Source organism: Ambystoma mexicanum, chromosome 6p (genome assembly GCF_040938575.1).
Source record: "Ambystoma mexicanum isolate Mex_15411 chromosome 6p, UKY_AmexF1_1, whole genome shotgun sequence".
NCBI classification, from domain to species: domain Eukaryota; kingdom Metazoa; phylum Chordata; class Amphibia; order Caudata; family Ambystomatidae; genus Ambystoma; species Ambystoma mexicanum.
Genome location: NC_090935.1, coordinates 50,871,474 through 50,884,768, shown reverse-complemented (window position 1 = coordinate 50,884,768; position 13,295 = coordinate 50,871,474). Strand labels below are relative to the sequence as shown.

Sequence of the window (13,295 nt, the reverse complement as noted above, 5' to 3'; positions counted from 1 at the left end):
AGTTTATTTGAATACCTGTAAATATAGATCTCTGTAACTCCACTACAGCTCACATTTCCCCTCTTGAGATAAGCCTGGCTGCTCAACACGCTAACAAAACTGTGTAGTATAAGCTTATAGCAAAGGTTGGGCTGCCTGTACCTGTAGTCAGAGTTGTTTGTAGTGTTCCCAGAGGGTACTGCATTCAAACATTGCCTAACACAGTTCAGGATAGGTTCTTAAGTGGCAAAAGTCAGAGTTTCTAGGGAAGACTGTTTGAACAAGTAAGTAGATAGGAAAAGAGGTTTTTTGCTCCCGGTTATCTTGTTTGCAGAATCCGCAATAAATATTAGTAACACTCTGGTTAGTACGAATTAATTCGTTTATTGTTGGTGTTATTCTTGGCTAGTTAATTCCATAGATACACGTCCTTGCTCCTATTGGGCAGGCAGTCCTTGCTCCTATTGGGCCCTGATACCTCTGTGATGTGAGTGAACGATTCAGCCCGATCCAACGTTCAGACGTTGCCTTAAGGACCGTCTCTATCGCAACAGAACCCCACTGAGGGCACACAGCAATCATTACTTGCCTTGAGAAAGACCCTTGTGGTCGAAACACGTGTCGGCTGACCAAACTTGCACACCAAGTTCAAAATAGTGTTTCTTAAAACACGTGTATCTATGGAATGAACTAGCCAAGAATAACACCAACAATAAACAAATTAATTCGTACTAACCAGAGTGTTACTAATATTTATTGCGGATTCTGCAAACAAGATAACCGGGAGCAAAAAACCTCTTTTCCTATCTACCAAACTGGGGCTTAGGCTAAACCCCAAAACCGCTCCTGTGATCTTGCTAAACTCACAACCACAATGCAATTGGAGCTCAGCACAGGCAGGTTCCATTCCTAGAGCCTAAACCCACCTCATGAACAAGTACGTACTTCACGTTTAGAGTCAGTTGAGGGTCCAGGGGCTTCAGAGATGACACCCTAGGAGGATTCCAGCAGGTGCCTGGGTGCACTGGACGAGAGGACTCCCAATCACAGAAAACGCACCAAAACTACACAGGAATCACAAGAGACTTAAGGTAAGTAAATGCCCAAGCCAGCACAGTACCTCAGCGCAGACGATTTTGCAGCAGGAAGACTTTGGGATGTGCAGCCAAAAACCTGGTAGTTGAATTGCTTCATCAAGAAGACAGAAGACGGGACATTGGAAGGACTTTTGTAGCAAAGATCATGGGGAAGGCTCTAAGTAAGATTCTCCTCATGGTTGAATGCTGCTCTGTGGATTTGCCACCTTTTTCAGGAGCACAAAAGAGGGAATATCGCTGGTCGGATTCTTGTCGTTTACAAGGTACAGCATTCTAGTGAGGGGACTTTTCGGACTCGAATCGTGCCTCTGGAGACCCAGCAGGATGCCCACGAAGTTTCAGCGAGATTCGGAAATTCAGAAGGCTGTGCACCGCACAATGGCTCGGATATTGCAGCCCTGCAAGGTCGCAGCACAGCGTGGGATGGCTCAAAATGCAGGTCTTCTTGAGTCTAGTGGGGTCTCACCAGGCTCTGGGGCGTCGTTTTCGGAGTCCCCAGGTTGATTGAAAGGAAGCTCTGGTCGCTAGAAATTGTTTTGGCCACAAATTCTTCATCTTCCTCTTCGGTTTTGGTTCCAGTGGTCGACCACCTCTTCAGCTTCTAGGTTCAGACTTTTATGCAGGAACCCAGCCAATCAAACAGCCTTACAACATTCAAATTTCAGGGGATTGGCCATTCTTTTAAGACAGCCAGCCTCTCCGTTTGAAACGGAATCTCGCCCTCAGGTTGGAAGACAAAGGTCTGCTGAGTTTTGGACTCCTCCCTTGCCTCCTGCCTTCACAGACATTCTGGAGCCTGGGCGGGAAGTCCAAAGGTCTCCCGCCGAAGATAAAAATCACACAACGGAATTTTCCTCCCTGGATGTCGGGAGGAGAAGGAACACAAAAGGACATGGAACACTAAAAGGGTGGAAAAACAAGGCTGTGGGGGGTCGATGGACTATTTTTGTAAAATGAGCACCCACGGGTTCCTTTAGCGTGGCTGTCGAAACAGGTCGCAGTAATGGTGCACCGAATTAATAAAAAGGTTCACTGCCACCAGCCATTAAAGTTAAGTTTGTCCTTGAGACGTAAATGTTATATTTAAAAGGGGGTGTGCTTTTGCGCACAACGAAAATGGCCGCCTGATTGTGAGCTCCCGCTCCGACTGAAAATCCTAAGTCCAGACATCCTGATAGACGCCGCCTGGAGTGCTGCAATTCAAGGCACAGATGGCCTAAACACCCGGCTATAACTTGAGAAAATCCTGGACAGCTGCGTGGTTGCTGCCAGAAGTTGTGCCCATCGGATCCTGGACCGGCCTGTGCCGTGGGCGCGATCCGCCTGAGGGCTCCACGGCAAAGTCACCAGCAGCCGCGGGTGCGAGAAGACGCGAGGCCGCGGTGGGCGGGGCTTGCGCTGGTGTAGAGCACTGAGCCTCCGCACACGGCAAAGGACTGTGCCACTGGCCATAAGGGGGCGAGGCGGTGTCGGCGAGCTGGGCGTCTGCCTGCGGCCTCCTGTGACCGGAGCGGGGACCGCACTGCGCAGTTTGGAGCCCCGGACTGTACGATCGACCCGCGACTGTGGTGCGCGCGGGCCTGGGGGACACATACAAAGACGCAAGTAAGGAGCCGGTGGAGTGGTGGTTGGGGGGAGCCCATCCACCTAGAAGCACGGGGTGGAGACCGCTTGACCCCCCTGGCCCCTCTGCTGTTGGGCGGCTGGACGCACGCAACCCGACATCTACGGGGAGCCATAAACATCCGGAGCTGTCTCTCCCCGGGTCCCAGTGAGCAGCGGGGTGTATACTTTCCCAGGCTCGTTGGGACAAGCTGGGTTGGGACCTGCCGAGAGCGCCCGAACTGAAAATCCGACACATCGGGCCCCTGAGCCTCCCCCCGGAGTGGCAACATCAACCCATATTCAAGCGCAAAGGCCGGGGGGTGGAGAACCCTCATGTAATCCACTGACTGCGGCTGAACCCTCATTCCCTTTGTTGCTCTTGTGCTTGATTTATTGGGGCCCTTGACCTGTCTGGCCTGTGGTGCTCGCGTGGCCTTCAACTTGCGAGCGCCCTACTAGACAACTGGGGGCCAGGCAAACTCCGGATTTGGCCTGCGAAGAACCCGAATTGGCCCTGCAACATAATCATTGCGCAGGAGGCTCCCTGCAAACTTCTAGCTGACAACGCTAGATTGCTCCATACTGGTATCCTCTGTTAAATTTATGTGGGAGAACACAGTCCATTGGCGGCTAACACCTCCTGATCCTGTGGACCCCACCCCCTTTTTTGTTGCTAGATTCCACAACGTGGGTCGGGGGAAGGGTAATGCCACAGAGCTGCGTAACATCCGAAAACACCATGAGTGAACCACAGAAATCGGGAAGAGGTAACAAGACCCCCTGCAACAAGAAAAAAGGTCCAATGGATGCCTACACAGGCGGCCAGGCCCAGACCACAGCTGCAGAGGTACCCACTAACGCTAAAGAGGCCCTGAGCACTGGGGGTGAGGAACAGGAAGACAGGCTAACAACAATAGTTCAAAATGGGTTCCGGGCAGTGAACATGAAGTTGGACGACATAGAGTCCACCATAGGCTCACTTAAGGCGAGGGTCGAAAAAGAGAGTGCGCGTGTCACGGAAACAGAACAGAATAAGCACTAACGAAGATACTATAGCACACCACAGCTGAGACATCAACCAACTTAAGGCGGCCATGTCACAAATGCAAAACAAGTGCGAGGACCTGGAATCGTGATCAAGGCGTAACAACATCCGTGTGGTAGGAGTGATGGAATCATTCGGCAAAGGCCAGATGGAGAAACAGCTGGGAGCACTGCTTAAAACCGTGTTCCGCTCGGAGGCATTCTCAGAGCATTTCCTAGTGGAAAGGGCACTTCGGCCCCGACCCCTAAACCTGGTGCGCCGCCACGCACGATAATTGCGAGGCTCCTTAATTACAGGGACAGAGACACTATCCTACATTTGGCGAGGGAGGCTGGAACACTCCACTATGAAGGGAGCCGTATGCATATATACCTGACTTCTCTGCCGAGGTTCAGACCAGCAGAAGATCCTATGAATCGGTTAAGACTCCTCAGAGACCGCCAAGTGTCATACGCCCTGATGTTTCCGGCTAAGATGAGAATACAGCACGTGGGAAGGGCGCACTTCTTCGAAACCCCGGCTGAGGCCATGCAGTACATTGAGACTTCTATACCTCTTCCGCCCAGAGGGGGCAGACCGGCACAAAACACCCCCAGGCCGGAGGACTAGGACACACGTGGCGTTTGCTTATTTGTAGGGCCACTGTGCCAAATGGAATTCAGATTGGTTGAAAAAAATTGGTCTGGGCGGCTCCGTCTAAGATTATCACTGGAGTGTTGGGGCCAAATCGGCGGTCATGTGGAGTGACTTGTCCACCCCTGGAATGCTCCATCAGTTAACTGGGACATGTCATCAAGTTGGGGGTGATGATGTGGGAGGGGAGAGGGGATGGGAGTGACGTTTCTGAAGGGAGGTTCTCGTCATCAAGAGAAGAGTGACCCAGGTTACTGTTTGGCTATGGTTTTATGTTAAAGTGGTCGCACTGGGAGTGGAGCTGTTCGGCTGGTACAGATGGCACGGCCTCAATGGTCATGGCTCTGGGATGATATGTTATTACATAATATTGGTGGCGGGATGCGAATAAAACTGCTTACATAGAATGTAAGGGTACTGAATAACCAGGTGAAAGTCAAGAAAATGTCTAATTATGTTACTAGACATGGCCCCCAAATATTGATGTTTCAAGAAACGCATACAATGGAAAGCAGCAATTTACGCATAATGCCTAAATGGGGTACCCAGCGTTTCCATACAGACTATTCCACGCAGGCCAGAGGGGTAATCGCTCTTATCCATCCAAGCGTGGGGTTTGGGCTGGAGGGCCACAAGGCGGATCAACAGGGTAGATATGTGGTTGTATGGGGCAGGCTCGCTGGACAATAATTGCTTCTGGTTAATACGTATGGGCCGAATATAGACGACCCTGCATTTTATGTAAATGTGTACCAAATGATTACTGCCTGTGGTTTGTCTAACGTGATATGGGGAGGTGACTTTGTGGCGCTGGACCCTGTTGGATAGGGCTTCCAGTGTCCATAGAACCCCTAGTAAAACAGCCTCCACCCTGAGTAGCATTCTTTCACAATTGTCAATGGTGGATGCCTGGCGTATGAAACACCCTGGGGACAGGAAATCTACATATTACTCCTCGGTTCACGACTCCCAGTCCAGGATAGATTATTGGTTTGTTGCAGCGGGTATGTCCTCTTCTCTGCAGCAATGGGAAATCTTGCCCCGCACGTTTTCCGACCACTCCCCACTGACGGTAGAATTGAAGATTCAGAATGCCCCCTGTCCCACTAAAAGATGGAGAATGCCGAGTGGAATGTTGGGAGACTCTGGGGTGGTGGAAACACTACATGTTAAGATAACAGAAATTTTCATCAATAATGTGGGAACGGTAAGCAAGTACTCTGTGTGGGAATCCTTTAAAGTATGGATCAGAGGAGTACTATTGTCCAAGTCCGTTGGCATGCTAAAGAGTGTGCGCGCTGAACTATCGAATATTGAAAGCAAATTGACTGTATTGGAGGGAAACTATGCCTGAACACAGAACAGGGAACTGTTGGCGGACAAACACACACACCTGCAGGAATTTGATAAACTGGCCGCTAGAGAGGTGCATTATGTGGCGGCTCCCATGCATGCATGCATGCATGTAGATACGGGGAGGGGAACAAGGCTGGTAGGACACGGTCTAATCTTCTCAAGGGTGATAAACAGCCTAACCAAATCACTAGTATACAAACAGAACAGGGGGAGGTGCTCTTAGGGGAAGATTAGATAAACCAAGAATTTATCAAATTTTATACCAAGCTGTACTCCAACCAAGATAAAAAATCGCCCGTAGGCATTAAAAACTATCTTGTGGCTCTTAGCTTAACCCAGCTCTCAGAGGTTGAACGCGCTCCGTTGGACCAACCGATAACAGCGGACGAGGTCACAGAAGCCATTAAAATGTTGACATCAGGTAAGGCACCAGGGTCTGATGGGATAGGGGCAGAATTTTATAAATTATTCCGGGAAGAGCTTGTCCCAGTGCTTCTCCCGGTTTGGGAGGAATCCCTGGAATGCAATATGCGGCCTCCATCTATGAGAGAGGCGGTGATTACGGTTCTCCCCAAGCCACGACGACCACCACAGGATGTGTCGTCCTACAGGTCCCTGTCACTTAACACAGATGCCAAAATATTTGCAAAAGCAATGGCCAATAGACTGTTACCAGCGGTCCCCGAGCTGGTCCACCCTGATCAAAATGGGTTTATTCCCGCCAGGTCCACAGCCCTGAATCTCCGTAGGCTCTTCGGTCTAATGGCGCAAATAGACCACAAGAGAAGCGCAGCTGCAATATCCCTAGACGCTGAGAAAGCCTTCTATTCTGTGTCCTGGGTCTACCTTCTGGCGGTACTGGAAGCATTTGGGATGGGCCCTAACTTAGGTATGTTAAGCTACTATACACCGAACCAGGATCTCGAGTTCTGACCAATAGATCCACCTCTGACCTGTTCTTACTGGACAGGGGCACCAGGCAGGGCTGTCCATTTTCGCCCCTGCTCTTTGCATTGACTATAGAGCCCATGGCGGTGAGACTGAGACACGCTGATAAGGGCATAAATATAAAGGGGACAATCCAATTAATCTCATTATACGCCGATGATACTCTATTGTACATCCGTGAACCTAGGACAAATATAGCACTCATAATGGCGGAAATACAGGAATTTGCGGCTTACTCTGGGTACACGGTGAATAGAGCCAAGTCCGAAATATTTCCACTCACGCCGTCCACCGAGTGCCCTGACGTGCTGCACAGATTTAAATGGTCAGATCGACACATTAGGTATCTGGGGATCCTAGTGTCTAGGGATAGGAACACACTATACCAGGACAATCATGAGACTACACTGCAGACCATTACCACGAAGCTCCAGATGTGGGGGCGATTGCCAATCTCTCTACACGGCAGGGTGGCGGTCCTTAAAATGATAATCCTTCCCAAGCTGCTTTATCTGTTTAACATACCCATATGGCCGGGTAGAGCCTTCTTCGCCAAGCTCCGCTCTGTGGTGGTGACGTTCCTATGGAATGGGAAAACTGCTAGGATCAGTTGGGAGAAGATGACTGAATCGTATTCCACGGGCGGTATAGCAGCTCCCGACTTTGAGCCATATTACCATGTGTCTCAGGCACAATAACATTGGTAGGATATCACGCAGGAGACACCCCATGCACTAAGAGGAATACACCACACACCCCACAAATATACAAGCAGTCATTTTTGATACACAATACAGACACATGTGAATACAACCCAGTCAGCTGTACGGTTAAAGCATGGAGGCCATGTACAGGAAATTGCAATTAGAAACGCCCTACAATCCAGAGGCACCCCTCTGGAACTACCCAGGTATACCCCCACACATGACAGCTCAATACAGGAATCCTGGGACCCCAAGATGGAAATTAAAATGGGTGATATGTTTATAAATGGCAAATTTGCGTCCCTGGAGGTCATACTGAGAGCGTTTGGAGGTGGCCAACTCGGGACACTTCAATATTACCGCATGCGATCAGCATTCCAAAAGAAATGGCCGCTGTTCCTGGATGAACCCCAGCCACACCCATGTTTGCAGATGCTGACTGCTGTGGGAGGCCTGGGAATTTCTAAACTGTACACGGCGGTACAGGCCCAAACCCCCACTATAAACCATATAAAAGAAAAATGGGAAAGGGACTTACAGGTGCCCATTGAAGACGAGAAGTGGAATAGATATTGCTCACTGACAGAGGGTCTCTCTGAACGCTGGCCTGCGATTTATCCAATTCAAGATTCTGAACAGATTACATTACACCCAATTAAAATAGCGAAATTTACTCCTGGCGCGTCAGATGCATGTCCCAAATGTAATATGCCACAGGCAGGAGATTATAATATGTATTGGGAATGTCAGGTGGTGAGGAACTTCTGGAGAGAAGTTGCTGAAATGTTGGGAGAAATTACACAGATTCCCCCAGACCTGAAACCCCAAAAATACCTATTTGGGGCCATAGGCCAATGTTCCGAGAAATCTAGAAGATTCTTTAATGTTACATGTGCAATTGCTAAAAAATGTATTTTATTGAAGTGGAAAAATGCGAGCCCACCCAGCATGAACCAATTTCTACTTGAACTAACATATGTAAATGAGGCAGAGGAACAGTATGTGATGACCCGACCCACAGCCTGCAGACCCAAAGACATATGGGGCCCATTCAGGACTTATTTGTGTAACTTGTCCTCTGATGATGATGAATCTATGTAAGGCTAAGTAAATGTCATGATCCTGATTCTATAATTTGGTTTGTATGTGTATTGTGCAGGTGGAGAAGTGCTGTGTATCCCTGTGTGGCCACTAATAAAGAGTTGCAAAAAAAAAGAGAAGGGGGATACTCAGTATCTCCCCAGCACGCCACATAAGGTGGGGGTGCTGGTCTCACCTAATAAAATGCTAAAGGGATCCAAAGATCCTTTCTACCCTTGGTAACTCTAGTTCTCACAAGTTTTGCCAGAGAAAGTTAAAAGGAGAGCCCCTAGGGCAACCCAGCAACAAAAGACACTTATTGCCAAATAAATGTCCTAGGATAACATTTAAAAGACACTATGTTAAGTCTTAACAATGACGCTGATAAAAAGAGTAAAAGGTTCCCACTCTCGGAGGTATACTGAAAAATAATCCACTAGTAAAAGCAAAAAGTTCTGCTGGTGACACAGGTCCGGAAGATTGATCATTGCTATGAAAATCTTACCTAACAGTAGAGCTCTGTACAATTTTGCTTTTTTAATGGTTTTACTCTTGCATATTTTATATTTGCATTTTTACCTTTCATCATACATTGACAAGGCTAAAGCTTATGCCCCACAACATGTGGTCAGTTGCTTCTGTTTTGAATGTTGCAGCATGAAAATGGCACTTTATTTGACTATCTTTTCATTCAGGTCACCAAATCTAGTTCCAATCCAGATGAGCTGGGGACGTTGGCCAACCAGCTCACTAATGACTATGGACAACTGGCACACCAAGCAAAGCCGGCCGCTATGACAGCAGAGAATGAAGAGGTAAGTCTGCTGGTCCATATGGTGCTTGTTAGTACAGGCCCTACAAGAGCTCTGTATGTAAGCCCATGTTAGAATTAGTTTGCTAGAGTTGTTATTGCGAGGGCTAGAATAGCAGTATTTGTATCTGCTCCAACTGTCGTTGAACCAAGAGGGAAGGGTCCTGCTGACACGAATTTCTGTTGGCATCCGAGGCGTTGTGTTGAAGTGAATGTGTATCGGGATAACGTGGTTTTTGTCGGGTACAGCTTGGAGAACATACGTTGGTACTGCTTCGTAATGTGTGTAGGGCGTTTTTGGACCAGGTTGTGTAAGACTTGATGGGACAATGTTGTGCTGGTCCTCCTACAGTGATGTCCCTTTGAAAAGGGTTCTACTCCTACAAAGGCATTCTCAGTTAGTTTGAGCATTTCCATCCATGATGGAGATCACACCTCTAGGGATTAAGGGCAAAAGACAACCCTCATCCTGCAGCTTCTAAGATGTGAACTCCCAGTTTGGAAAAATAATTAATCATTTCCCTGGCTTGCTTTGAGGTCACCAGGAACAAGACCCGAACATTATCTGTCATAAACCGGAAACATTCTCCTAACGGACACCCAAAGGAGACAGTGTCATCGGAAACCAGCTAGTTCAACCGGTGAACACCTGTGATAGATGATAGATGGAAAGTGCTGAATTGGTCCTAACTTTTATGAATTCCTCTCTGTATCTTCCATTTCGTTGCGTTTAGCCAGTCTGAAGTATTACAGAACGAGACTGACCCCTGCCTACTTTTTGAAAACCTGGCTTGTTGCTGTCCTGAAAGTGAGCACTCACACCTAAACTGCAAGGTCATGTCCTCTCCACACAGCCATCATGATTTTGTTGGGTCTCACCATTGATATGCACATATTTCCTATCAACTCCAAAAAGTGCTGATAGGAAATGGAAAGCGTTGAATCATTCATAAACACTGAAAAATCCTCCCTGTGCGGCTTTCAGGTCCGTTATTTATTTAGCCCTTTTGAAGCCTATCTCAACCATTTTCTAATATGTCTCGGCTTATCCCTGACCAAAGAAGCAATAGGACCTGAGATACTAAATTGTGCCCCGAGTTACTGTGTTGGCATCACATTTTTGGGTCCTGTCAGACAGGTAGGTTGGGTGTGATGAGTCCAATTTGTGCAACAGTGTGCTTAGTTTACCTCCCTCTGCCTGCTTCATAATAATGCATAACATTTTGTGCGTGTGGATGGGGCTTGGGTTGCCCTCATAAGCGTGGGATATGATGTAGGTTGATGGCCACATTTAAAGTTTGTATTGGTCTTCAATGGTAAAAGCGGTAAATCTACTTAGTATTGTTGGAATAGGTGGTACATTATATGTAAAGAGTATTTTATTGAAATGCTATCTTTTTGTTACAAAAATAATCCATCTTTGTGAAGATAGCCATTCTAATCACATCCTTGGCCCAGACACCTTGAGTGGTGATTGGGAGGAGGTATTTTCCACTGAATGCTTGGTGATGTTTAATGTATATATTTCTGTGCCCACAGATTGGATTTCACATCAAGAATAGGGTACAGGAACTTGGGCATGGCTGCGCTTCTCTGGTGAACAAGGCAGGAGCCCTACAGTGTAGCCCTAATGACACCTACACGAAAAAGGAGCTGATTGAGTGTGCACGCAAAGTATCTGAAAAGGTTAGGAGTGCCTTATTTCAGCGTCTTCCTCTATCCTTTCACATATCACAAAGCTTAGCTTGTTCAACACACTGGTGTTTTCTCTTACACCCCCTTCATGTTCCTTCTTCCTTTAGTCTATTTTACCGCGTAAATGTGCTGCCTTCTAACTGCACATTCACCCAATCTTCCCTTACCCGTTGTCAAACTCACTCTCTTTCATTGAACTAGTAACTCCTTTTGCTCTCGCCAGTTTGTCCTTTTATCCACAGACTCGCGTCCATTCAATTTTTCTCCCGTCTTTCCTCTCTTCATGTACATCTGTTTGACTCTTAGTTGTCTTGCAGTCTCCTTAATGCTCTGCTTTCACCCATGCAGGTGTCTCATGTGTTGGCGGCCCTCCAGGCAGGTAACCGAGGTACCCAGGCATGCATCACGGCTGCCAGTGCGGTGTCTGGAATAATCGCTGACTTGGATACAACCATCATGTTTGCCACAGCGGGCACACTGAACAGAGAGAACGCAGAAACATTTGCTGATCACAGGTAGCTCTGCCGTCTACTCCCGCATATCAGACTCTGGCAAGTCTTAACATCAAGTGCTTTATCCGTAGCTGCTTGTTTTATGATGTTCAAACATAAGGTGTGAGCCTTGCCTTGCCCACATTTAAATTAGGTAGCATAAAGTGGTGCATTAATGTAAACATTTGTGTTGGCAGAAAAATAGCAAAATCTTTGATAAATCTGTGTACAAAGCAGGAGGAGAGTTGAGATACTACGACACATGATCAGCTGGATTGGATGCTTCCACTGTACAAATCATCCCTGTCCAATGACTCAACTAGAGTATTGTACCCAGTTCTAGAGTCAACAGTCGTGGCTGTGCAAAGACTGATGCAAGCCCATTTAAAGGTGTTTACCCTAAGTGGGTAATTGTTTACCACAGAACTTGTATAAGGTGGTAGTCAATAATCTCAGTAAAAGATTACTTTTTGACTGAGGTCCCTCTGAGACTGAAGACGTGCGGCTCAAGCTTAACATGACCATTGTGTTCCTTCAGAGGGTAGCAAGTGCATGAATCTGCACCTTGGCAGATGTGGTTGAGCCACAAAAACAGTAAATTAAAGAAGGCCCAATATACGCACGCAACAATAGTGTGACCCATTGAAGGTTATAGGTAGACATGCACAATCTATGGGCCTCCTGATTCTTGGTGCTCAAATTGTTTATTTTTCTCTTTCTTCAGGGAAGGGATTCTCAAAACAGCCAAGGCCCTGGTGGAAGACACTAAAGTTCTTGTGCAGAATGCCACGGCAAGTCAGGAAAAACTTGCACAGGCTGCGCAGTCATCTGTGGCCACCATCACCCGCCTTGCTGATGTAGTAAAGTTGGGTGCTGCCAGCCTAGGAGCTGATGATCCAGAGACTCAGGTAAAATATGCCTAGCCAACCATCCACTTGAGTACGAAGCCCTAGAACAGACCTGGCTTCCAAGAGTAGCCATTAAGCCCCACACCAACTACAGAATTTTGCAAATTCAGGTTCTGCAAGCCAGTAATGTGTGTCTCCCATGTGATGGAGGCAGTACCTAGTCCATTTGTTAATGCCAAATAGTAAGACATGAGGTTTTATGGTGTTAGGACAGTTTTTCTGAAGTCCAAGGGCCTCATAAAACCTATAAAACTGAGATAGTACAAGACTCTACTCTTAGTATAAGGCTGTACCACCTGAGTATTTGGAAGCATAGACGGAGCAGCCAGGCTTTTCGTGGGAGGGTGAGAGGGCTGTTGGAAAGTACAAAGAACCTGTAGCATACAAATGGTTAAATAGAAGCACTTAGACCCAGAAGTATTATACACAATAGATGTTTGTTATAAATGGAAGTAGACCAAGGTAAATCTTGGGGGATAAGTACTTTGTCATAGATCCGTAAACACAATATAAAAACAGAATGTGTAAGGTACACAGACCAAAGCATAGACCTTGTTCAGAATACCAACAGTAATTCTAGGCAAGTCAGTCCTACACATTTGGAATAGAACACACCTATTCAGGGGGAGAAAAACCACAAGTTACTTTTAGAATACTTATAGGAATTCAAGGGTAGTAGACCCTGTCAGTTATGTAGTGACACTTGGTTAAGAAATCACATAGTAAACCAACCCTGTTACCAGGATATTTTTCTGAATGGTGGAACACAAATTAATGCAACAGTATGAACCTCTACCTACGTTCAGGATAGTGTTTAGTTCTCCAGCATGGGGTCTGGCATGGATTCACATGCTCATGAATATGCCCTGTCAGGCCGGGAATCCTCTGTAAAAGAAAAAAACGATTTCCTCTAAACCAGTCAATGTACTCTGGTCCTATTGCC

General features: G+C 47.1%; 1 protein-coding gene across 2 annotated transcripts in view; it reads left to right on the top strand.

Moving 5' to 3' along the window:
• TLN1 (talin 1) overlaps positions 1 to 13,295 on the top strand; it is a 1,223,782-nt gene that overhangs the window by 976,228 nt on the left and 234,259 nt on the right. For both annotated transcript variants that reach the window (XM_069626724.1, XM_069626725.1), the window contains 4 exons: positions 9,143 to 9,262; positions 10,798 to 10,944; positions 11,302 to 11,468; positions 12,169 to 12,352. In XM_069626724.1, coding sequence (XP_069482825.1) covers positions 9,143 to 9,262; positions 10,798 to 10,944; positions 11,302 to 11,468; positions 12,169 to 12,352 — 618 coding nt within the window. The remainder of the gene's footprint in view (positions 1 to 9,142; positions 9,263 to 10,797; positions 10,945 to 11,301; positions 11,469 to 12,168; positions 12,353 to 13,295) is intronic.